The sequence below is a fragment of the Arvicanthis niloticus genome, chromosome 1 (genome assembly GCF_011762505.2).
Source record: "Arvicanthis niloticus isolate mArvNil1 chromosome 1, mArvNil1.pat.X, whole genome shotgun sequence".
NCBI lineage: Eukaryota > Metazoa > Chordata > Mammalia > Rodentia > Muridae > Arvicanthis > Arvicanthis niloticus.
In genome coordinates this window covers 57,349,898-57,373,417 of record NC_047658.1, presented here as the reverse complement: position 1 = coordinate 57,373,417, position 23,520 = coordinate 57,349,898, and the positions used below count along the sequence as shown (strand labels likewise).

Here is a 23,520-nt window from a genome sequence, read left to right as displayed (position 1 = left end):
GTATGTATTTACTTGTGTTTATGTTATTGCTCAATGAAGCATGAGAGCTTCAGATATTCTGGAGCATGAATTAAAAGTAGTTGTGAGTTGCCCAAAGTATGTGCTAGAAAGCCAAACTCCAGACCTCTCAGAGTACAGCAGCCATTTATTATTTTTTAATTTTATAAACCGTATTGTAATATACATTAAATTGTAATGTATATTTAATAAACACATCACACAACAAAATTTAAAAAAAGAAAAAAAGAAAATTATTTAATTTTGACATAGATTTATTTGAAGATCTTAATCAATATATAGGGTTTCCTTATTAAATACTATCTATATATACAATCCACATGGCAAAAAAAATTTTTAAGGAACCTAATAATAACACACAATTTTTACTGGAAAATAGGTAACAAATGAAATAATTTGTATAGGTAAGTACCAATTTTCATATATCAGATTATTTAATGATAAAACCAAATAGCATTAAAAGTATAACAGTGCCTGATTACATGGTTTGATCCAATGTAGGTGAGACCCAAGTCATATGTTAGAATGTTATTGTGTGTTATTTCCTTTTTTATTTCTTCATTTTATTTCTTTATGTTCAACATTTTTAATGATAGAAACCTAGCATATTGATATAATACATAGAAAGCAGTGTAGTAATCAGGTGGATAGGTTTAATGTACTAAAAATGTTAAATTCAATTAATATTTTCTGTTTTAGCATGTGCTTTCCTAAACTTGTGAAAAGAATTTATTTGTGGTCTCAACAAAATAATATAGCACTTTGGGACAAATATGCAAAGAAGCATCCCTGCACTGGAGGCCAAGACACAGAAGACCTCCACAGCAACCATAGCCTTGCCCTTAGTGCTGTGGTAGACAGGGAGGAAGGTGACCCAGACGCTGCAGAACACCAGCATGCTGAATGTCAGGAGCTTGGCCTCATTGAATGTGTCAGGCAGATTCCTGGCCAAGAAAGCTACAGTGAAACTGGCTAGAGCCAGAGAGCTCATGTATCCCAGGACAAAGTAGAAGGCAATCGCTGAACCTTTGTTGCAAATGATGATGATGTGTCCATGTACCATGTGAGGATCAGCATCAACAAATGGAGGAGTAGTTCCCAGCCAAATTCCACATAGAATCATTTGGATTGTGGTACATATGGGAATGATGTAATTAGGTGCCCCTGAAAGCAGCAGCCACCTCAGTCTTCTTCCTGGAACAGTGATCTTAAATGCTAGTACTACAGTAATTGTCTTGGCTAAGACACTAGAGGCAGCCACAGTGAACACAATGGCAAATGTGGTCTGTTGCAGGATGCAGCTGATCATACTGGGATGACCAATGTAGAGCAAGGAAGAGATAAAACAAAATATGAGGGAGATGAGTAGGACATAGCTGAGAGTTTCATTATTGGCCTTGACTATGGGAGTGTCTCGGTGTCTCAAGAAAACACAGAGGACAACAGCTGTAAGAGCAGAGAAGCACAGAGCCAAGCCAGCCAGAGCCATTCCCAAGGGGTCTCCATAATCCAGAAATGTTACAACCTTTTTGAGGCAGTTAGTTTGATCTGTGTTGGCATATTCATCCTCTGGACACTTTACACATTCATCCATGTCTAGTATAGAAATTAAAGTATTATCAGGTTTAATTTTTCTAGAGTTTTCACAAGATACACTAACCTTATGCTTTAGAAAATCATAATTAAATTAGACTAACTTCTTGTCTTAGATGCAAACTTAAATATGAGAGCTTCATAAGATGTGATCTGAATTTCCAATGCTTCTAATCTTTATACAAGCTTTTGTTCATATTTATCTAAAATACTTAAGATATTTATTGTATTTTTCAAAAACAAAACTGTACTGTTTTACAGTTTTTATGTTTCCACAATAATATGCCTTAGATTCTATGAGTGCATACAATCACACTTTTTTCATTTATAATTGTGTATATTATGCAAAAGAAGAACCTAGAAGGAGATGTGTCAGTGGACCTATGTTTCAGCAAAATGTGTGGTTTTACATGTGGTCTCAAGTGGATATTTGAGCATGTAAACTGTTCTACTCCATATCTTGGAAAAGAACTTACAGCCAACATATTACTAAATCATTATAATCCAAACTCTCTTCTAGATATTTGTTCACATACAAATATTTATAGTCCTTATTATTCATTATCCAAACTTACCTTAGAAAGAGACAGACATCATTAGAGAAAACCATAGTCAATAAAAATTTAGAGTCTCAGAGTCCTGTCCAATAGATACTTCTACAAAATGAATTTCTCAGTTAAGAGTAGAAAATTATATGAGAAATGGTTTAAAGAATGAAAGAACTCAAGGAAGAATTTAACATGAGTGGATATTTTCTAGGAAGGTCACAAGTAACACACAAAAACATCTCACCAACAAGGGCTTTGTAAGCCTGAGCTGACTGAAAAAAAAAAAAAAAACATGACACACTGGTGAAGGGAAAGATCATTTTATATTAGAGAATTGCAGACGTGAAGGAATATGGAGAGTGAATAAAATTTTCTTCTTCTGAGAAATGTATACCAATTAATTATACTTGTATAAGAAAATGTTCTTCCCTAAAAACATACAAGTAATTTTATATAGACAGATTCATTTGTACTTAGAAATATTAATAAAGTAAGTCATTTATTAAATTTTTATACTAAGGAGATTTTAAAGAACAGAAGCAAACAATAATATGACAACTGTTTTTAGGTGCAGGAATGTTCAGTTTGGGGCATATATATATATAACATAGGTTTGCCTAATATCCTCTCAGTGAGAAAAGATGTGTTTAACCTTCTAGAGACTTGAAGTACCACGGAAGGGAAAGTTCTGGTGGGGAGTAGAAGCATCCTCTAGGAGGCAAGGGGCAGGAGGAATGGGATGAGGAACTGTGCTATGGGAAACTCGAGAGTGGTGCAGAAACAACAACAAAATAAGTAATATAAAAATGTTGTATTTTTAATCTTCAAGAGTGACAACTCTTGCTCATGTTTCTTATGCCCAGCTGTTATCTGTTGGCATCTTTACTCATCAATCAAAAATAAACTGGTGTTTGGTCATAGGGGCTATGTGCAGAATCCAGACCTGATAAAGGAGATAGAAGTAAAGTGGGAACTTCTAGTTTCTTTGAGCACTTAGCTATGTCAAGTGATTTTGTTAGGGCACATAGGTGAAAAGATGCTTGCTAAAGCTGACCTGTAAAAGAATGTTTTTCTGAAACAGTGTGCTCCCATAGATAGTTGGAGACTAGCACTGAGCATTTGTTTGATTTGGTCTGTCTCACTATTTGTTTCTAAGAACACTCATGTATTTGTTTAACTTATATAACATTTTTTAAGACAACTTGTGGTAACACAGCCACTGTGAGAAACTCAGCCAAGAACTGCTCCTGAGGCTCCTTATGCAGTTTGCCACTTCCACAGAATCACCTCAGGCTGGTTGGTGAGTCTTACAGTTTCTTCAGGATTGAAATACAGCTGCTGGTTCATGCCTGGTGTCTGCCCTCCTAGAGAACTGGTTTTCAGCTGATGAGACACATTTGGTGTTTGCTAAGAGACCGAACTTTAGAGAAATACTGAGCACTCCACCAAAAAGCTATTGCTGAAAAAGTCCACTTTCCCCATATCCTAATAACTTTTCTCTTCCACTACCACTGCTGGTTAGTGGGCTAGAGGAGAAGTTGAATTCCTGTTAAAAGTAGTTTGCAAAAAATTTATGCCTATAGAGAATCTAAATATAAGAGACAAATTGAGGGAATACCTGAATATAAAAATTGACGAATGCAAACATGAACTATAGAGACAAGCTTCAACAATAAAATGCAAGAGATAGAAAAGTGATCTCAGGCATTGAAGGTATGATAGTAGAAATGCATACAAGGGTCAAAAAATGTTACATTACATACACAAAAAAACTTATGAGAAAAAAGTTCAGAAAATCAATGATACTATGAAAAGAGAAGATCTTTGGAGAGAGTAATATTAGGAATATAGGAAGGAGCATGACAACTAAAATGGCCAGAAAATATTTTTGTTTGTTTGTTTAATAAAATAAAGAAATGTCATTTATTTTTCTACATATGCCATTGTATACAGAAGTACATTAAATAACCAGAGAATAAAATCTAATAAAGTTGACAAAGGGAACTACAAAACTGTATGTATAAATTTAAAGATAAATGTATCATATTTTAGACCCTAATTCTTTAGGATGTTAGAAAGAATTGAGGTAAATATATCTATTCCCATAATATTATTTTCTTCATCACCATTATGCTTATATTTGTGCTCTAATTCATACCAACATGATCCATTGAAATTCTAACTGATTTTTACCCACACTTTTTCTCTGTTTTAAATTGAGTATTTTGTGTTTCTAAAAAAATGAGTTGAATAAAATAACAGAATCAGTAAACAAGTAAAGAGAAAGTATTGATAAATTGCAGTGCAGTAACACACTTTTTAAATTGTGTCTAAAACTCGTTAGTTTAGAAAAAAACCTCTTGATAGAATCAAATATACTTTTAAGACAGGTCCTTTTTTGTATTTTTTTCTTCATTTATCCTGTTTTTCATTTATTATTTTTTATTGGATATTTATTTATTTACATTTCAGATGTTATCTCCTTTCCCATTCCCTGAAGGAACCCCTATTCCATCCTCCCTCCTCCTCTTTGCTTTTATACAATGTTAATTACATGAAAATATTAAGGGCAGTTCTTTTTGAGGAGCTAGCAATACAATAGATGCAAATAGTCAAGGAACAAACAAGACAATAAACACAAATAGTGAAAGAACAAGCAAGGCAATAAACAAAATCCTGAGATCACCCTCATGATCACTGTTTCTAAGTGTTTATCAGGATGACCAAAATATCTGAGTCTACTTCCCAGTCCTAGCCCAAAGTCATTTTTATGCCTGAAGCCTTCTTCTTTGTTCTAGCCTAAGATTTAGATTCCTGCCTGAAATTACTTCTATGTTCTAGCCTAATGTCAGATTTTAGCCTGAATCCCGTTTCCTTATTTTTGGACAATGTCAGATTCCTACCAAGCAGCATATTTCCTTGTCCTTGGCCAATGTCAAATTCCTTCCAATCAGCCCATTTCCTTGTCTTGACCAATGTCAGATTCTTGACAAGCAGCCTCAAGCTCTTTCCACGTTTCCCCCTTTTTTAATTGTATAAACAAGTCTGAGCCTGTCTTAGGTTATTCTGACAAGAATATTTTTCTTACCCTTCCTTGAATATGCATTATCAAAAGCAATCCACTTCTGTCTTAGGTTGGTAAAGCTCTGTGCAGAATCTTACCAGTCCTTGGCTTGCCAACATGTTGATGTTGTTAAAGACAAGCTTTAACAGGATGGGCAGAAATAAAAGTATTCCCAGGACAAAAAGGGCTAATGTGATCAAACTATATATGCCATTTTTGCTGGACCAAAATGGAAATATTGACCTCAAGCCATGGATAATTTTAGCAGCAGTATCTGTAGCATCAAATCTCAGCAGAGCAGCATTCTTTAAATTCATAATCTCACTATGCCAAGTTAAAACGTCCAGAGAGGTGTTAGACTTATGCCATACACCCTGCAAATGTCTTTAAACTTTTTCCTGATTATAATGTCTATCATTGTAAATTTTAGAAGTAACACACCTCCATTGGTATTTGGTATGACACTCAAGGTGACTCCTTACTCTTAAACTCTGAACTTACTTCCAATAATTCGAATAGGATAAAGAACATCAATTTATTGTTTCAAATGCCAATCTAAATCCTTTTGGATACTCAACACATTAGTAATATTTTTTGCTAAATTATTAACACAGTAGCTGTCTTAACTTCTTGTGTCAAAGCAATTGCAGAAGCAGTGGTGCTAGCAATTAATGTAATTAAACCTATTATACCAACAGAAAATATTTTTAACAAAATAATTGAAGAAAAATATTTCTACCCTAAATACATGACGATACAGGCACAAGATACATGGAAAACACTAAATAGATTTAACAGAAATGAAAGTCACATTGTTACATAATAATCAAAACACTAAATATAAAAAAGAAAAATATTAAAAGCTGTAAAGCCAGAAGGCTAAATAACATAGAAAGGCAAAATTATTAGAAATACATCTGAGTTCTTAGATTCTAAAATCAATAAGGGTTAGAAAAGAAGGTCTGCAAACTCTAAAAGACTACAGATTTCAGCCCAGATTAAAATACTCAGCAAAGCAGTCAAGCATATTAAATGGAGAAGATAAAATATTTCATAAGTTTAAATTTAAACAATATGTAACTATAAATATAGCCATACATAAGGCACTAGAAGAAAGAAATCCAAATAAAGGTTAACTACCTTATGAAAATTTAGGAAATTAATAACCTTACATCACCAAAGCAAAATATTGGAAGCATGTGCATAGATACACACACACACACACACAGACACACACACACATAGACACACACACACACAGACGCACAGACACAGACACACACCCTAAGCAATTATAATTATCTCCTCCACCATCACCACCATTACCACCAGCTCTCTTGACCCCTCCACCTCACAGACACGCGCACGCGCGCACGCGCGCGCGCGCACACACACACACACACACACACACACACACACTCACACACACACACTCACACACACACACTGTTGGCGTTGGGGCGCCAAAAGAATGTTGTGAACCGCACTAGCCCCACATTAGGCTCCAAAAAATGTTGAGACCCGCACTATCCCCACGTTCGGGCCTCCAAACTCAGGGCAGCCCGGGCCTCAACATTTTGCTTGGGCCCTGACATTTTTGGCCGCCCGAAAAACTAAAAACCAACCAACCAAAAAACCAGAAAAATACCCAAGCAATTAACAATCATTGGTTTTTTGGGTTTTTTTGTTTGTTTGTTTGTTTGTTTTTTGTTTTTTTTTTTCGGTTTTTTGAGACAGGATTTCTCTGTGTAGCCCTGGCTGTCCTGGAACTCACTCTGTAGACCAGGCTGGCCTCGAACTCAGAAATCCGCCTGCCTCTGCCTCCCAAGTGCTGGGATTAAAGGTGTGCGCCACCACCGCCCGGCTTTTTTTTTTTTTTTTTTTTTAATCATTGATATTTTGATATGACTCAATATCTGTTGTCTTAATTTGCCCATAATAAGACATAAATAAATAAAATGAATCCAAACATGCTCACACTTTTGATCCATGTAAAAATACCCATCAGCATCTTAAATTCACAGTACCATTGTCAGGATAAAAGCTTGAAAAAGACATTCCAAGAAAATTTACCTGAAAAACAAGCTGTTATGTCCATTTTATTATTTAGTAAAATTGACAGTAAACCAATATTATTCAAATTGTGGGAAAGAACAGTATATATTCAACAAAAGAAAAATAATCAAGATGACATGTCAACTACTGATACAATGAAAATGTCATCATCCTTTATAAAAGAAACACTAATGCTGATTAAATCAAAGAATGACTATCACATACTCTCCACTGTAGACAGATTTTTGAGACAAAAACTAAAGTGGCGAATTACTGGGTCTAACTGATATTATAAATCAACTTAATTTAAGAAATATATACAGAACATTCTACCTAAAACCTTAAGAACATACTTGTTTTTTCAGCATCTGCCAGAATTTTCTCCAAAATTGACCTATTCAGAGAGAAAACAAGTTTGAAAAGATACAAGAAAATTGACATAACTCATACACCCTATCAGAAACACTGTATTAAATCTGGACATTATCAACAACAGCCAAAAACAGAAACCTTTCTGTTTTTTAATCTTTTTTTATTGTTTATTTTATTTATTTATGTTTAAAATGTTATCCCCTTTCTCAGTTCCCTCTCCACAAGCACCCTATCCCCTCCTTGCTCTCCCTGCCTCTATGAGGGTGCTCCCCCACCTGCCCATCCACTCCTGCCTCAGCAGTCTAGCGTTCCTCTATCCTGGGTCATCAAGCCTTCACAGAACCAAGGGGATCCTCTCCCTGTGATGTCCCATAAGGACATCCTCTGCTACATATCCAGCTGGAGCCATGGGTACACCCAGTGTACTCTTTGGTTTGTGGCTTAGTCCCTGGGATATTTTGGGGATCTGGTTGGTTGATATTGTTCTTCCTATGAGGTTGCAAAGCTCTTCAGTTCCTACATTGCTTTCCCTAATTTCCTCATTGGCTCAATCCATTGTTTGACTGTGTACATTCTCATCTGTATTGGTCCATCTCTGGCAGAGTCTTTAAGGGGACAGCTATTCTAGGATCCTGTCAGTAAGCACTTCTTGGCATCAGCCAAATTGTCTGGGTTTGGTATCAGCAGATAGGGTAGATCCTTAGGTGGGACAGAGTATAGATGACCTTTTCTTCAGTATATGCTTCACTCCTTGTCCTTATATTTCTTTTTGACAGGAGAAATTCTGGATTAATATTTTTGAGGTGGGTGGGTGGCCCCATCCCTCAACTGGGAGCTGTGCCTATCCACTGGGTATTGTCCTACAGGTTCTATTAGTCCTTTGTAGGATATTTCGGCTAAAGTCCTCCCTGTTGGGTCTTGGAAACCTCTTGAGTCCCTGGCACCTGGAACTTTCTAGTAGCTACCCTCAGTTCCCCCTCCCCTACTCCTACACTCCTACTTTCAAATTCCTTACCCTACGTACTTTTCCACCCCCATCTTCTTCCATATCTGAAGTGCCCCCCTTTTCCCTCCCTTTCTCTCCCAGACCCCTCTCTTCCTCTACTTCCCAGAGATAATTCTCTTCCCCTACTGAGTAGTACTGTAGCATCTACATTTTGGTGTAGTGTTCATTATTCTTGGGTTTCATATGCTATTTGAGTTGTATCATGGGTATTCTGAACTTCTTTTAGGCTAATATCCACTTATCAGTGAGTACATACTAAATGTGTTCTTTTGTGAGTGGGTTACCTCACTCAGGATGATATTTTCAAGTTCCATCCATTTGCCTGCAAATTACATAAAATCGTTGTTTTTAATAGCTGAGTAGTACTCCATTGAGGAAATATACCACATTTTCTGTATCTATTCCTCTGTTGAAGGACATTTAGGTTTTTTCCAGCTTTTAGCTATTATAAATAAGGCTGCTATGAACATAGTGGAGCATGCGTCCTTGCTATATGTTGGATCACCTTTCGGGTATATGCCCAGGAGTGATATGTTATGCATTCATTTTCATTAAATTCTAGAAAGTCCTTAATTTCTTTCTGTATTGTTTATCTGACCAAGTTATCATTGAGTAGATAGTTGTTCAGTTTCCATGTGTATGTGGGTTTTCTCTTGTTATTGTTGTTGTTGAAGACCAGCCTTAGTCTGTGGTGATCTGATAAGATGCATGTGATTATTTCAATTTTATTGTATCTTTTGAGGTTTGTTTTGTGTCCAATTACATGGTCAATTTTGGAGAAGGTATAGTGAGGTGCTGAGAAGAAGTTATATTATTTTTTTTTAAGAAGAAATGTTCTATAGATATCTGTTAACTCCCTTTGGTTCTTAACTTCTGTTAGTTTCACTGTGTCTCTGTTAATTTTTTATTTTCATTATCTGTCCATTGGTGAGGATGGGGTGTTAAAGTCTTCTACAATTATTATGTGAAGTTCAATGTGTGCTTTGAGCTTCAATAATATTTCTTTTACATATGTGGGTACCATTGTATTTGGGGCATAGGTGTTCAGAATTGAGATTTCCTCTAAGCAGCTTTTTCCTTTGAAAAAGTATGTAGTGTCCTTCCTCATCGTTTTTGATAAATTGTGGTTGTAAGCCTGTTTTGTTTTTGTTTTGTTTTTTTTGTTTGTTTGTTTTTGTTTTTGTTTTTGTTTTTTTTTTTTTTTTTAATACTAAAATTTCTACTCCAGCTTGTTTCCTGGGACCATTTGACTGGAAAAATTTTTCCAGCCTTTTACTTTGAAATAATGTCTGTCTTTTTCACTGAGATGTGTTTTCTGTATACAGGAAAATGCTGGGTCCTGTTTTTGGATGCAGCCTGCTAGTCTATATCTTTTTATTTGGGTATTGAGTCCACTGATATTGACAGATATTAAAAACTAATGATTGTTGATTCCTTTTATTTTTGTTGTTAGCTGTGGAATTATGTTTTGTGGTTCTCTTCTTTTGGGTTTGTTGTGAGAAGATTAGTTTCTTGCTTCTTCTTGGTTATAGTTTCCTTCCTTGTGCTTGAGTTTTCTTTTTATTATCCTCCGTAGGGCTGGATTGGTGGAAAGATATTATTTAAATTTGGTTTTGTCATGGAATACCTTGGTTTCTTTCTCTATAGTAATTGAAGGTTTTGCTGGATATAAAAGCCTAGGCTGGCATTTTTGTTCTTTATGTTTGAATTTCCCCAAAATCTTCTGGCTTTATACTCTCTGTTGAGAAGTCTGGCATAATTCTGATGGGTCTCCCTTTATATGCTACTTGACAATTTCCTCTTACATTCTTTGTTCTGTGCGTTTTGGTGTTTTATTTATCATGTGATGGGAGGAATTTCTTCTCTGGCCCCATCTGTTTGGTGTTATGTTTGCTTCTTGTATATTTATAGGCATCTCTTTTTAGGTTAAGAAAGTTTTTTTTCTATGATTTTTGTTGAAGATGTTAGCTGGCCCTTTGAGTTGGAAATGTTCCCTCTCTTCTATACCTATTATTCTTAGGTTCTGTCTTTTCATTGTGTTCTGGATTTCTTGAATGTTTTGAGCTTTTGATTTTTGTATTTTCTTTGACTGTTGTGTCAATGTCATCTATGGTATCTTCTATCCTGAGATTCTCTATTCCATCTCTTGTATTTTGTTGGTGATGCTTGTATTTGTGACTCCTGATCTCTTTCCTAGGTTTTTAATCTGCAGGGCTATCTCAATTTGTTTTTTCTTTAATGTTTCTATTTCTATTTTTAGATCCTGGACAGTTTTTTTTTTTTTTTTTTTTTCAATTCCTTTACCTGTTTGGTTGTGTTTTCCTGTATTTCTTTAAGTGATTTGTTTCCTCTTTAAGGGCTTCTACTTGTTTACCTGTGTTCTGTATTTGTGAGTTATTTTTATGCTCTTTAAATTCCTCGGCCATATTCATAAGATGGGAATTTATGTCTGAATCTTGCTTTTCAGTTATGTTAGAATATCCAGGTTTTGGTGTGGTGGGAGAAATGGTTTCTGATTTTGTCAAGTAGCATTGGTTTCTGTTTCTTATGTTCTTGTGTTTGCCTCTAGCTATCTGGTTATCTCTAATCCTAACTGACTGCCCTTGCTGTCTCTGACTGGAGCCTGTCCCTTCTGTGATCCTGGTTGTGTCAGAACTCTTTGGAGCCCAGCTGTCTCTGTGATCCTGTAATTCTGGGATCCTGGGATCCTGGGATCCTGGGATCCTGAGATCCTGGGTGTGTCAGAGCTTCTGGGAGTCAAGTTGCCTCTGGGATCCTGAAATCCTGTTGTGACCAAACTCCTGAGATCCTGTTGTGTCAGAGCTCCTGGGAGTCAAGATTTCTCTGGTTATTGCAGGAGTGGGTGGGGAGCCAGAGCCCTGGGTCTGTACCAGAGACAGTTGCAAACTGGAAGAAATCTGAGCCTCTGGCTCAGCTGGGGGTTGTGTTTTCCTGGTTTCTGTGGGCATCCCAGTTACTCCAGGTGTTGGAAAAGATAATGTGTCCTCAGTTGTGATCTTGAGTATGTCAGAGCTTCAGTAACCCTGTGTGTGTCTGATCTTCTGGGAGTTGAGCTTCCTCTGTGATCCTGGGTGTTTCAGAACATCTGGGTGTTGGGCTTCCTCTGCGTGTTGTAAGGGTGAGTACAAAGCCAATGTCCCAGGTCTGCTCTGGGTGCAGTTTCAAACTGGAAGGAACCCATGCCACTGACTGGGCAGGGATTCCTGCATCCCTAGATCCTGAGGTTCCCACTCACTCTGTGTGGTGGGCAGGTAGGGTGGCCTCACGTCTGATTTGAGGGCATGTTAGAGCACCTTGGATTTGGGCTCCCTCTGGGTGTTGTAGGAGTTGCTGCAGAGCCAGTGCCTCAGGTCTTCTCTGAGTGCAGGTTCAAACTGGAAGGAACCTATGCCACTGGCTGGGCAGGGGTTCCTGCATCCCTGGATCCAGGGGGTCCCAGTTACTCCAGGTGGTAGGGCAGATGTTCTCAAATGGAAACCTTTAAATCTTATGGGAAGCAAACAAGATTTACTTTAATAAAATAATTGATCAAGACAAAAATTAAGAAACTAAAGACCTTCACCAAGCATGGTGTGCATGAGAAACATCCAGGTTAGAAGATATTCCAGAAATTCGGATGCCTGCTGAGTCCTACCATTTATGCTAAGTAGTTCCTGTTGTGCCCATGCAGGAAGCATTTGCAAACCCCAAAAAGTCCACCAAGGACCTATTTCTGATAACATAACACTAGGGTCTTTATTCAAACTTGAGCTTGAGCTCATCACCTTCAGTGACACAGAGGAGAGGAAGGTGAAGATTCCGAGTCCACAGTTGGACAAGGTTTTATAGAAAATTGTGAGCAAGCAAGAGGGGGTGGGGGTAGTTCTAGCTTGGCAAGCATCTAATTGCATGGCTATTGGGTGCTCTGAAGCAAAATTATGAACAATTACAGTCTGGAAGTACATCGGGAAGTACCAGACAAAATCTTATTGGCTGTTGCTAGGGAGTAATTAAAGAGTAACTCTGGGATAGGTGCCAGAGACAAGCTATGTGATACTTTTGGGTATTTGGGTGCAGTTTATGTTCAGCTGCAGGTTAAGTTCTCAGACCCTTTTTCTTTTTAAATGGATGCTGCTCCCAAGATGGAGTAGGATTGGTCTCTCATCCCAGCTAGCTGCTTGCTCTCCCTTGAGTTTTATTATCTGGTCAGCACTCAGTTAAACTCCACCAGGCCCTTTGAACAGGAAACAACAAGGACTACAATACCAAGAACATTCAGTATAAGGCTGCCCACATGAGGCCTGCTACACTGGGAACATCCAGATTAGGCCAACCTTCCTAATACCTGTTATACCAGGAACATCTATGGACGACTATATGGATACAGGCAAGGTAATGAACACAATTAACAAGAGCCAGGGCAATATGAGCACCTTTACAGGGAATTGATGTTCCCATTACAGGAATCCCTGTATAGCCTAAAACAACAGCAGAAGAAAATCACCTAAATCCAACCTAATTAAGATGATAGATTCCTGTAAAGAGAAAATGAATATATTCCTCAAAGAAACACAGGAAAATAAAATGAAACAGGTAGAGGCCTTTAAATGATGAATGAATAAATTATTTAAAGAAATACAGGAAAATACAATTTAAAGTCATGAAGGAAATGAATAAAACTGTTCAAGACCTGAAAATTGAAATAGAAGCACTAAAGTAAACACAATCTCACGGAATCCTGGTCATTAAAAAAGTTAGGAAGGAGAACAGGATATACAGATACAAGTGTTACTAACAGAATATATTAGATGGAAGAGAAAATCTCAGGCACAGAAGATATGATGGAATAAACTGATATATTATTTATAGAAAATGTTAAATCTAAAATATTCCTGACATGTAATATCCAGGTAATCTGGGATACTATGAAAACTCCTAGTCAAAGAATAATATGAATTGTAAGGACCATGAAAGGGGTCTTGATTTTGGTCGAAACACTGGCTGAAAAGCCCGGAGACCCAACAGGTGCCCATTGCCTGTAAGGGTCCCGGCATCTCTTCCTCTGCTCTCCCAGAAACCAGGCTCCTAACCCATGGCTGGGGAACTCCATTGACCTGCTCTGTTCAGTCAGGGCAATGCAGCCCCACCCAAAGAGCACAGGTAGACTACAGGCCTCAGGCCCTAGAGAGATTTACATACTAATGAGATGCCTGAAGGCCAAAGGGCAAAGCCAATTAAGCATTCTTTACAAGCCCCTCCCCCTCTCTCCCTCCCTATTTAACTCAGGTCTGCCCTGAGTTTTATGGGGGTACATATCCAGATTCAACCGTCATCCTTTTTGCCAATAAAGCTGTTTTGGAAACCCAAGGACTTTCTCGTGTCATTGGGGACACACCATAAGGAACCATGGAGAAGGCCTTTAATGAGCTGCTGTAACCACAGCTGCTGTGCCTAACTTCCCTCCTGAAGGAACTTTCAGTGTTTTCAGCCACTCTACCCACAATGAATTAAGAAGGTGAAAAGTCTTAGCACTAAGGACCAAAAAATATTTTTAAAAAAATCATATAAGAAAATTTCCCAACCTTAAGAAAGAGATTAATATAAACATACAATAAGCTTACATTACTCCAATTAGATTGTACCAGATTAGAAAATTATCCTGCCACACAATAATCAACACACTAAATCTACTGAACAGACAAGAAATATTAAAGCTGCAAGAGGAATACAACACATAATGTACAAAGTAGACCTAAGAATTAAACCAGAATTCTCCAAAATGACTCTCAAGCTGGAAGAGCCTGGACAGATGTCTTACAGCCCCTAAGAAACAACAGATGGACAACTAGATTATTATACCCAACAAGACTTTCAATCTACAAAGATGAAGAAAATAAGATATTCCAAGATAAAACTAAATTTAAACAGTATCTATCCACAAAGCCATTTCTACAGAAAATTCTCTAAGAAAACCTCCAAACCTAAAAGGTTAAACATACAAGGAAACACAGAAAAAAGTAATTCTATACCAGCAAAAACTAACTAAAGAACACACACACACCACACATACACACATTAACACCACCAACATCAAAATAACCCAAATCAACAATTGGTTAGTAATATCTCTCATCATCCATGGAAACTATTCCCTTCAAAAAAGACAGAGTCTGACAGAATGGATATGTCAACAGATTCATCATTCTGCTGCATATAAGAAACTTATGTAAGGAAAAAAGAAAACATAGATATTACCTTAAAGTGCTGCCAAAACTTTTTCCAAGCAAAGGGAAATAAGGAGCAACCTGGAGTAGCCATTCTAGTACCCAATAAATATATGTTTAACCAAAAATAAGTAAAAGTAATGGAGATGTACACTTTGTATTCATCAAAAGAAAAACCCACTAAGATGACACCTCAATTCTGAATATCAGTGCCCCAAATAAAAGGGCGAAAGAACATTTGGAAAGAACATGACTAAAGCTCAAATTACACATCAAACCCTACATATAAATAGTAGAAAACTTAACGAAATACACTCACCAATAGACAATTCATTCAGTGTGGCCTGCACTGGGTGCCAGCCAGACGTGGTTCCATACTATGTCTAGACTTTCTACAGGGGAATGTGAACTCCCTTCAGGTAGACTAAAGTGGAGAGCTAAGCTGCATTTTACCTTATATCTCTATGGGGCCCTTGAGCTGTTGAAAAGTGCTGATGAACTGCTCTGGGGTGGGAAAAAGCAAGGTAAGATGTAAACCTCAGCTTGGGTGAGAAATGACTCAGGCTGAAGCTGAAGATGGGATTCCTTAACTCCCATGTGTCCAGTTGCTGCTAGAAACCATGTATAGTCAGAAAAGTAGGGGGCTGTAAAGGCTTTCGACTAAAAGTCTTGTCTTTGGGGTATGAGAAACTCTGGCTTGGCTTAGTGTATAAATGTCTGGGAGTGAGGAGGGGCCTTCTGTGGTAGACGTAGGCTGCAGCTGTGTACAAGGAAAGTTTTCTCAATACTCCCCACAGCACTTCTTGATGAGATAGATAGATGATAGATAGATAGATAGATAGATAGATAGATAGATAGTCTTTGCTTTTTTGCTTTCCCATATTGTTTACTGGTAGTAAAAAGGATGCAAACAATGTCCTCAGGGTGGACCAGAGATTAAATCCTTTTGCAGAAAAGAATGTCTGAGAATGGAAGGTTATTGGCTAAACCCCCAGGGCACATTTAGGTACTTCATTAGCATAGAGAACTGTATGCTCTGTGTTCAATGACAACTAGTCATGTTCTTCCTGTAGGGAGTTGTGGTCATGAGTTCCAGTCCAGAATCTTATGTCAGGAGTAGGTGAAATATCTACCTTCCTCCTGTATGATATGCAGTGGTTTCTGAACCCAGTCAAACTTACCACTGACCCACAATGTAGATGAAGAATAAACAGAGAAACAATAAAATTAAAAAAGTTATCTATCAAACATACTTAACAGATACTCTAGAATATTTCACCCAAACACAAAAGAATTTATGATTTCTCAGTACTTCAGGGAAATTTCTTTGAAACTAACCTTATACTTTGTTGGGAGCAGACTCCTAGCAGAAAGGGGCTATCATCTTTGTAGCCATCTGGAGCCATATACCCTGACAAGAGACTTGTTTTTCAACAGCCTACAACAGCTGAGCACACTCTTATAAACATCTTGTTTTTCCCACATATCTTTTTTTGCTGTTTAATGCCCCCAGCTGCAAGGTGCACGTGGTAAAGAGTCTTCAGCTGTGTTCCCCTGCTTGTGCTTATAAACACCCAGGATTTCTTTGCCCTAACAAGTGGGGCAGTGTGGCCCTCAACAATACTTGGTGACCAAGCAAATTTCAACAGATACATGAGAATTCAAATAACCCCTTGTATCTTATCAGACCATCATATATTAAAGCTGGATTTCAAAAGCCATAGAAAAATTAGGAAATAATCAAAATCAGGGATGAAATCAACAAAGCAGAAACAAAGAATGATACATAAATAAGCAACAAAACCAAAAGATTGTTCTATGAGAAACTCAGCTAGATAGACAAATTCTTAGTTAAACTAAATGGCAGGGAGACAATATTCAAATCAACAAAGTCAGAAATGAAAGGAAACATAAGAATAGACATTGAGGAATTTCAAAGAATCATTAGGTCCTACTTCAAAAGCCTATTACATAAAATTGGAAAATCTATATGAAATTGATGATTTTCTACATAGATACCATCTAATAAAGTTAAATGAAGATCAGCAAACTTTTAAATCAGCCTTATAACCCTTAAGGAAATAGAAGGGCTCTTAAACATTTTCCAACAAAGTAAATTCTAGACCCAGATTGTTTTAGCACAGAATTCTACCAGACTTTCCACATAAAGCCAATAGCATTACTTCTCAATGTATTCCATAAAATAGACACACAAGAAACAGTGTCAAATTATTTCTGTGAGGTCATAGTAACCTGGAAAACTAAATTATATAAAAATGCAACAAAGATAATTTCGAGTCAATTTTCTTTATGATCATTGATGACAAAATTCACAACTAACAAATTGTTGTGGGTTTCAATTTTTGTGAATCTAAATAACAAATTAAAAACATAATTCACCATGATCAAGTGGACTTCATCTCAGAGATGCAGGGATAGTTCTTATTTTTTTAAAAATAACCATCAACATAATCCACCATATAAACAAACTAAAAAGAGATTTATAGTATCAACTCATTAGATACTAAAAAATTTTGGCCAAAATCCAACATGCTTTCATGTTAAAAGTTTTGAAGAGATGAGGAACAAGGTGTATACACAAACATAATAAAATCAATACATAGCAAGCAAAAGATAATATTAAATTAAATATATATAAAGTTAATATGATTCCACTAAAATCATTGATGAAACAAGGCTTCTGAATCTCTATGTCTTCAAATTAGTACTTCAATTTCTAGCAAGAGCAATATGACAAGTAGAGGAGATAATAAGAATACAAACTGGAAAGGAATAATTCAATATATGGTTTATTATATAATAATATGCATAACTGAATTCAAAAATTCTACTAGAAGTGCTGCAGCTGCTTAACACCTTCAGCAAAGCAAAGTAAAAAATTACCTCAAATAAAGAGAGAGAGAGAGAGAGAGAGAAAGAGAGATCATTTTAAATAAACCATAAATAGGCTGAGAAAAAATAGTGCAGCAGTACCATTTACAATATTCACAAATAATATAAAATAAAACACTAACCAATCAAAAGAAAGACTTATATGAGAAGAACTTCAAGTCTCTGAAGAAAGAAACTGAGGAAAATTTCAGAACATTGGAAGAACTTCCATGCTCATGGATTTGTAGGGTTAGGATTAATAATACAATAGGCCATGTTGACAAAAGCAATAAATGAATGCAATGCAATTTCCATCAAATTAGTAGCACAATTCTTTATAGAGAATTTTAAAAAGTAACTCTTAACTTTATATGAAAAAGCATAATAGTAATAATAATAATAATAATAATAATAATAATAACAACATCAACAACAACAACAACAACAGGATAGTTAAAAAATACGAACAACAAAAAAAGAACTTTTGGAAGAATCAACATCCCTCATGCTGTTTTACAGAGAAATAGTGATTAAAATGCATTTATTGGTAAAGAAAGAAACAGGTTCATCAATGAGTTGAGTTGAGGACCCAGATATAAATCCAAAGCCCTATGGACATTTGATTTTTGAGAACGAATTCAAAATCATACAATGGAAACAAGAAAGCATCTTTAACAAATGGTAGTAGTCTAATTGTATTTATATTTGTCACCTTGAAGAAAACTGAAGCCCAAATTGATCAAGGAGGCCAACATAAACCTGTATACGCTAAATCTAATAAAATAGAAGATGGAAAATAGACTTGAACTCCTTAAAACAGGAAACAAATTTTTCTAAACAGAACACGAATGGCCCAGGTTCAAAGATCAATAATTGGTAAATAGGACTTTATCATGAAACTTAAAGACATCTGTAAGGCAGAAGACACTATAAATAGGAAAACCTACAGATTGTTAAAGTGTCTTCCCCAATCTTACATATGACAGAGGGTTAAGATCTAAAATATACAAAGGACTCAGTAAATTAGAAATCCACAAACTGAATAACCCAAATAGAAAATGCAGTACAGAGATAAACAGAGAGTTCTCACCAGAGGACTTTCGAATAGTGTAGAAGCACTGAAAAAAAAAATAATGTTCTACATACTTAGTCATTGGGGAAATGAAAATGAAATGACCATGAGATTCCATTATATGCATCAAAATGGCTAAGATCAAAAACCTCAAGTGACAGCACATTATGATGAGGACATGGATAAAAGGAAAACATGACTCTATTGCTTCCTCAGGTAGCATTTAGAGACTGAGCCATCCAAAGAGCATACATGAGCTGTGCAAAGTCCCTCATCACAGATATACCAGACATGCAGTTCAATCTCCATGACTGCCTTCTCTAGCCTCAGTGGGAGAGGATGAGCCTAGCCTTGCAAAAACTTATGGTGTCATGGTAGAGGAATAACCAGAGAAACTCCACCTTTCAAAGAAGAAGGGCTGAAGGTAGAAGAAGGATTCTTTGACAAGGAGACCAGGAAAGATGTAGCATTATGGTGCAAATAAATAAATAAATAAATATCAAGAACAAACAAGATCAATTCTTTCCCTGCCTATTCAGTACAGTACTTGGTATTTTAGCTAGAGCAATAGGACACTGAAGGATAATAAGCTATAAAATTTAGACAGAATGAAGTCAAAGCATCATTTTTACAGATGATGTGACTGTAAACACATATGACCCTAAATATTCCACTAGAGAACTCCTGCATCTGATAAAAATTATCAGCAAAGTGTCTGGATACAAGATTAGCACACACACACACACACACACACACACACACACACACAAATCAGTAGGTTTCCTATATTCAAATGACAAATTGACTGAAGAAAAAAATGGTATAAAAGCAAAAAGGAGGAGGTGGGATGAGATAGAGGGTTCTAGGGAAGGGAAATGGGGAAAGGGAATGACATCTAAAATGTAAATAAATAAAATAGCCAATAAAAAACAAAAAGAAAACAAAAAGAAAAAAGAAATTAGAGAAACAACATCCTTCATAAAAAACTCAAATAATGTAAAATATCTTATGGAAACTATGACTATACAAATGAGCCTTATAAGAAAACTTAAACCTCAAATCTTTGAAGGAAGTAATTTAAGTAGTATCAAAATCAAAGTCATAGATCAGTTGAATAACATAGTAAAGTAGCCATCCTTCAACTTCAACATATGGATTCAATCAATCCCATCAAACTGTCCAACATAAACTTTTACAGACCTTTAAAGAACATCTCCTAAAATTATGTGAAAACCAAAAAATCCTGAACAATAACAGAACTGCTGGATGAATCACCATTTATTATTTCAAGTGGTACTATAGAACTATAGTAATAAAATTGCATGATATTGGCATAAAACTGGGTGCATTGATCAATGGAATGGAATTGAAGATGAGAGATAAATTCACATAACTATGGACCCTTGTATAAAAAAATCCAGAAATACACATGGTGGGAAGGACCTTCGATAAGAAATGGTGTGAGTTAAGCTGGATGTCTGAATGTAGAATAGAAATAGATCCATATTTATCCCATAAACAATTCTCCAGTCTAACTGGATAAAAACCCTAAACATAAAACTAGAAACATTGTACCTGAGTGTAAAAGAAAGATTAAAGGCTATGAATACATTGACACAAGACATAATTTTCTGAACAGAACACCAGTAGTCCAAGGACTAACACCAGTAATTAATAATGGGGCATTAAATAACTGAACACTTTCTTTAAAGCAAATGACAGCAACAATTATACAACACAACAGCCTAAGGATTGATTAATTTTTTTACCCACTTTGCATTCATGGGAGGGCTAATGTCCAAAATATAGAAATGCCTCTGGAAACTAGATAACAAAAATAATCCAATTTAAAAGTTAGGTCCAGATTTAATCAGAGAATTTTAAAAAGAGGAGTTTCAAATGGCTGTGAAACACTTAAAGAGAGTTTCACCTTTCTCAGCCATTAGGAAAATTCAAATCAAAACCATTTTAAGATTCTCTCCTTAAACCTGTTTAAATGACTCCATTCAATAACACAGGTGACAGCTCATGGGGAACTGAGGAACATGTAGGGCATGGGGAACATGTTTCCATGGCTGATAGAAACACAAACTTATAGAACAAGTATGAAAATCAATATGGCAATTTCTCAGAAAACTGGAAATAGAACTATTGACAAACATAGCTATGTCACTCTTGGTCATCTGCCCAGTACACTCTATCATACCACATGGAAACTTGCTCAACTATATTTTTGTGGTTATAATCAAAATAGACAGAAACTGCAAACAAGTATATGTACATCAACTGAAGAGTGCATAAAGAAAGAAGTATATAATTATACAATATAGTATTACTTAGTTATTAAAATAAAGTGACACTATGAAAATTTCTGGCAAATGGAGGTAATTAGAAAAAGTCATCTTGAGTCAGGTAACCCACACCCAGAAAACAGATGTAGCACTGTTCATTTAAAAGTGAATATTAGCAGTTAAGTAAATGATAAATACAGACAGTGCACAGACCCAGAGAGGCCCCATAATAAAGAGGTCTAAGGGCAGAGGAACATGACTCTTACTGAGAGGAGGACATAGAATAAGTCCTTTCAGTTGTTGAGGGCAGAAGAAGACAGGAAAGGAAAGTAAGTGGTCTGCTGTGGGTTATGGGAGAGGAACGAGAGCTGGAATTTAAAGGTATTTGGGTGACCATGTGAAACTATAGTACAGTAGAATCTATGGGGATGGCCCTAGGGAAGACTTCTACTAGTGGAGAATACAGGAGCTAAACTTGTAACCTTTTTTTTAACAAGGAAAGCGATGTGCTGGGTTAAAATTGGTTGAGTTTTTGGCTGAGCAGGTGATAAGAAAACCTTTAAACAAATCATGTTGTTGCTAGGACAGAAGTTAACCATCTGAAAACATGGCTTCATTATGGATAACAACTTATACTCTGGTTATTGAACATGGAAGGTATTGCTGGTATGGTATAGAAGCCTTATTCCACAGGCTATGCAAAGATAAACACAGGCCTTACAACATTCACTAAACCCTTCACCTACAATCTGTCCAGGTTGCAAGATGTGCTGGGGCAATAATAGCACATACCTGGTTGAATTGACCAACCAATGACTGATTTAACATGATACGCATTTCACAAGGAGTCCATGCTCAACCCTACTTGGATGGTCTTAACCTTTAAAATGCATATTCCAGAGAAATAAGAAATCCCATCAAAAGACCTACAAAGCAGCTGAAAGAGTCATATGCAGATATTTACACCCAACCAGTGAACAGAAGCTGGTGACCCATGTGGCTGAATTAGGAAAAACTGGAAGAAGCTGAGGAGGAGGGCCACCCTATAAGAAGACTCGCAGTCTCCACTAACCTAGACCCCGATATCTCTTAGACACTGAGTCACCAACCAGGCAGCATGTACCAGCTCATATGAGGACCCCGACACATATGCAGAAAAGGCCTGCTGGGTTTGGACTAAGTCAGAGAAGATGCACCTAACCCTCAAAGACCACAGGGATTAGGGATGTCTCATGGGATGGGGATAGAGGTGTGGGGACATAATCATAGAGACAGGGGGAGGAAGTATGGGATGTGGAACAGAGGGTCGACTGGGTGGGGTAATAAAGTCTGGACTGTTAAAAAAATTAAAATTAAAAACTTAAAAATAGAAATTCCAAAGAGTACTTTTCTTTAAAAAATTAAGGAGTGATTTCCAATTAATATTTTGGTTATATTAATGGTTATATATACCATTATATTGTTAGATCAGTCATGTATCCAGGTATCATCAGAGAAGCTTTGTTATGCAGCAGGTAGGAGCTGTTGTATAGACACAGAACCAGACATGCAGAAAGAGACTAAATTAGAAATCTTCATCATGTCTCATCCCTTAGAAGAATAGTGGAGGAAAATGTGAAAAATACAGAGAAAATATAGAATACCAAAGAAAAGAAAAAGAAAAGACAAAAAAATTTTTTTAACCATTTCAACTAGGCAGGACTCTCACATGAGAGTCACAGAAAATAGAGCATCTAGCAAGAAGCCTCAGTAGGTTTGTACTAGGTTCTCTGCATATATGGTATTACTGTTAGCTTGAATTTCTGTGGGATTCCTAAGAGTTGGAGCAGGTATATCTCTGACTGTTTTGCTGGCCCTTGAAACTCATTTTCTTCTATAGGGTTATCTTGCCCGTTCTTGATATGATGACCCTTGGCTTGTCTTATTGTATCTTCTTTTGTCTTGTTTGACTATTTTCTTTTGGAGGCTCACACTTTTCTGACTATAAATAGACCTGGAATTGTTCTGGGAGAGAGGGATGTGAGAGGAAGCCAAGAAGAGTAGAGGGACTGGAAACATGGCTGGATGCACTGTATGATAGAAGACTATTTACAATAAAAAAGAAAAACATATAGGAGCAAGGCAAATTTAATAAAAATTTATTTTAGTGTTCTGTATTCAACCAACACAAAAGTCAATAAATTTGACTGTTGATTTGATTCTGATACCTGCGCTACAATATCATTTGAATCACTAAAAAGTTTTATTGATTTTGGTTTATCCTATCTTTTTTTTTATTAGATAATGTCTTTATTTACATTTCAAATGTTATCCCTTTCCAGGTTTCACCCTCCAGAAACCCCTATACCATCTCCCCTACATCTGCTTCTATAGGGATGTTCTCTA

The 23,520-nt window shown here is 36.4% G+C and overlaps 1 protein-coding gene across 1 annotated transcript in view; it reads right to left on the bottom strand.

The window, feature by feature from the left end:
* Positions 1-694: 694 nt before the first annotated feature.
* The window catches only part of LOC117720478 (vomeronasal type-2 receptor 116-like), a 34,858-nt gene continuing 12,032 nt past the window's right edge, over positions 695-23,520 (bottom strand). The window contains exon 6 of the mRNA XM_034518945.1: positions 695-1,614. Coding sequence (XP_034374836.1) covers positions 695-1,614 — 920 coding nt within the window. The remainder of the gene's footprint in view (positions 1,615-23,520) is intronic.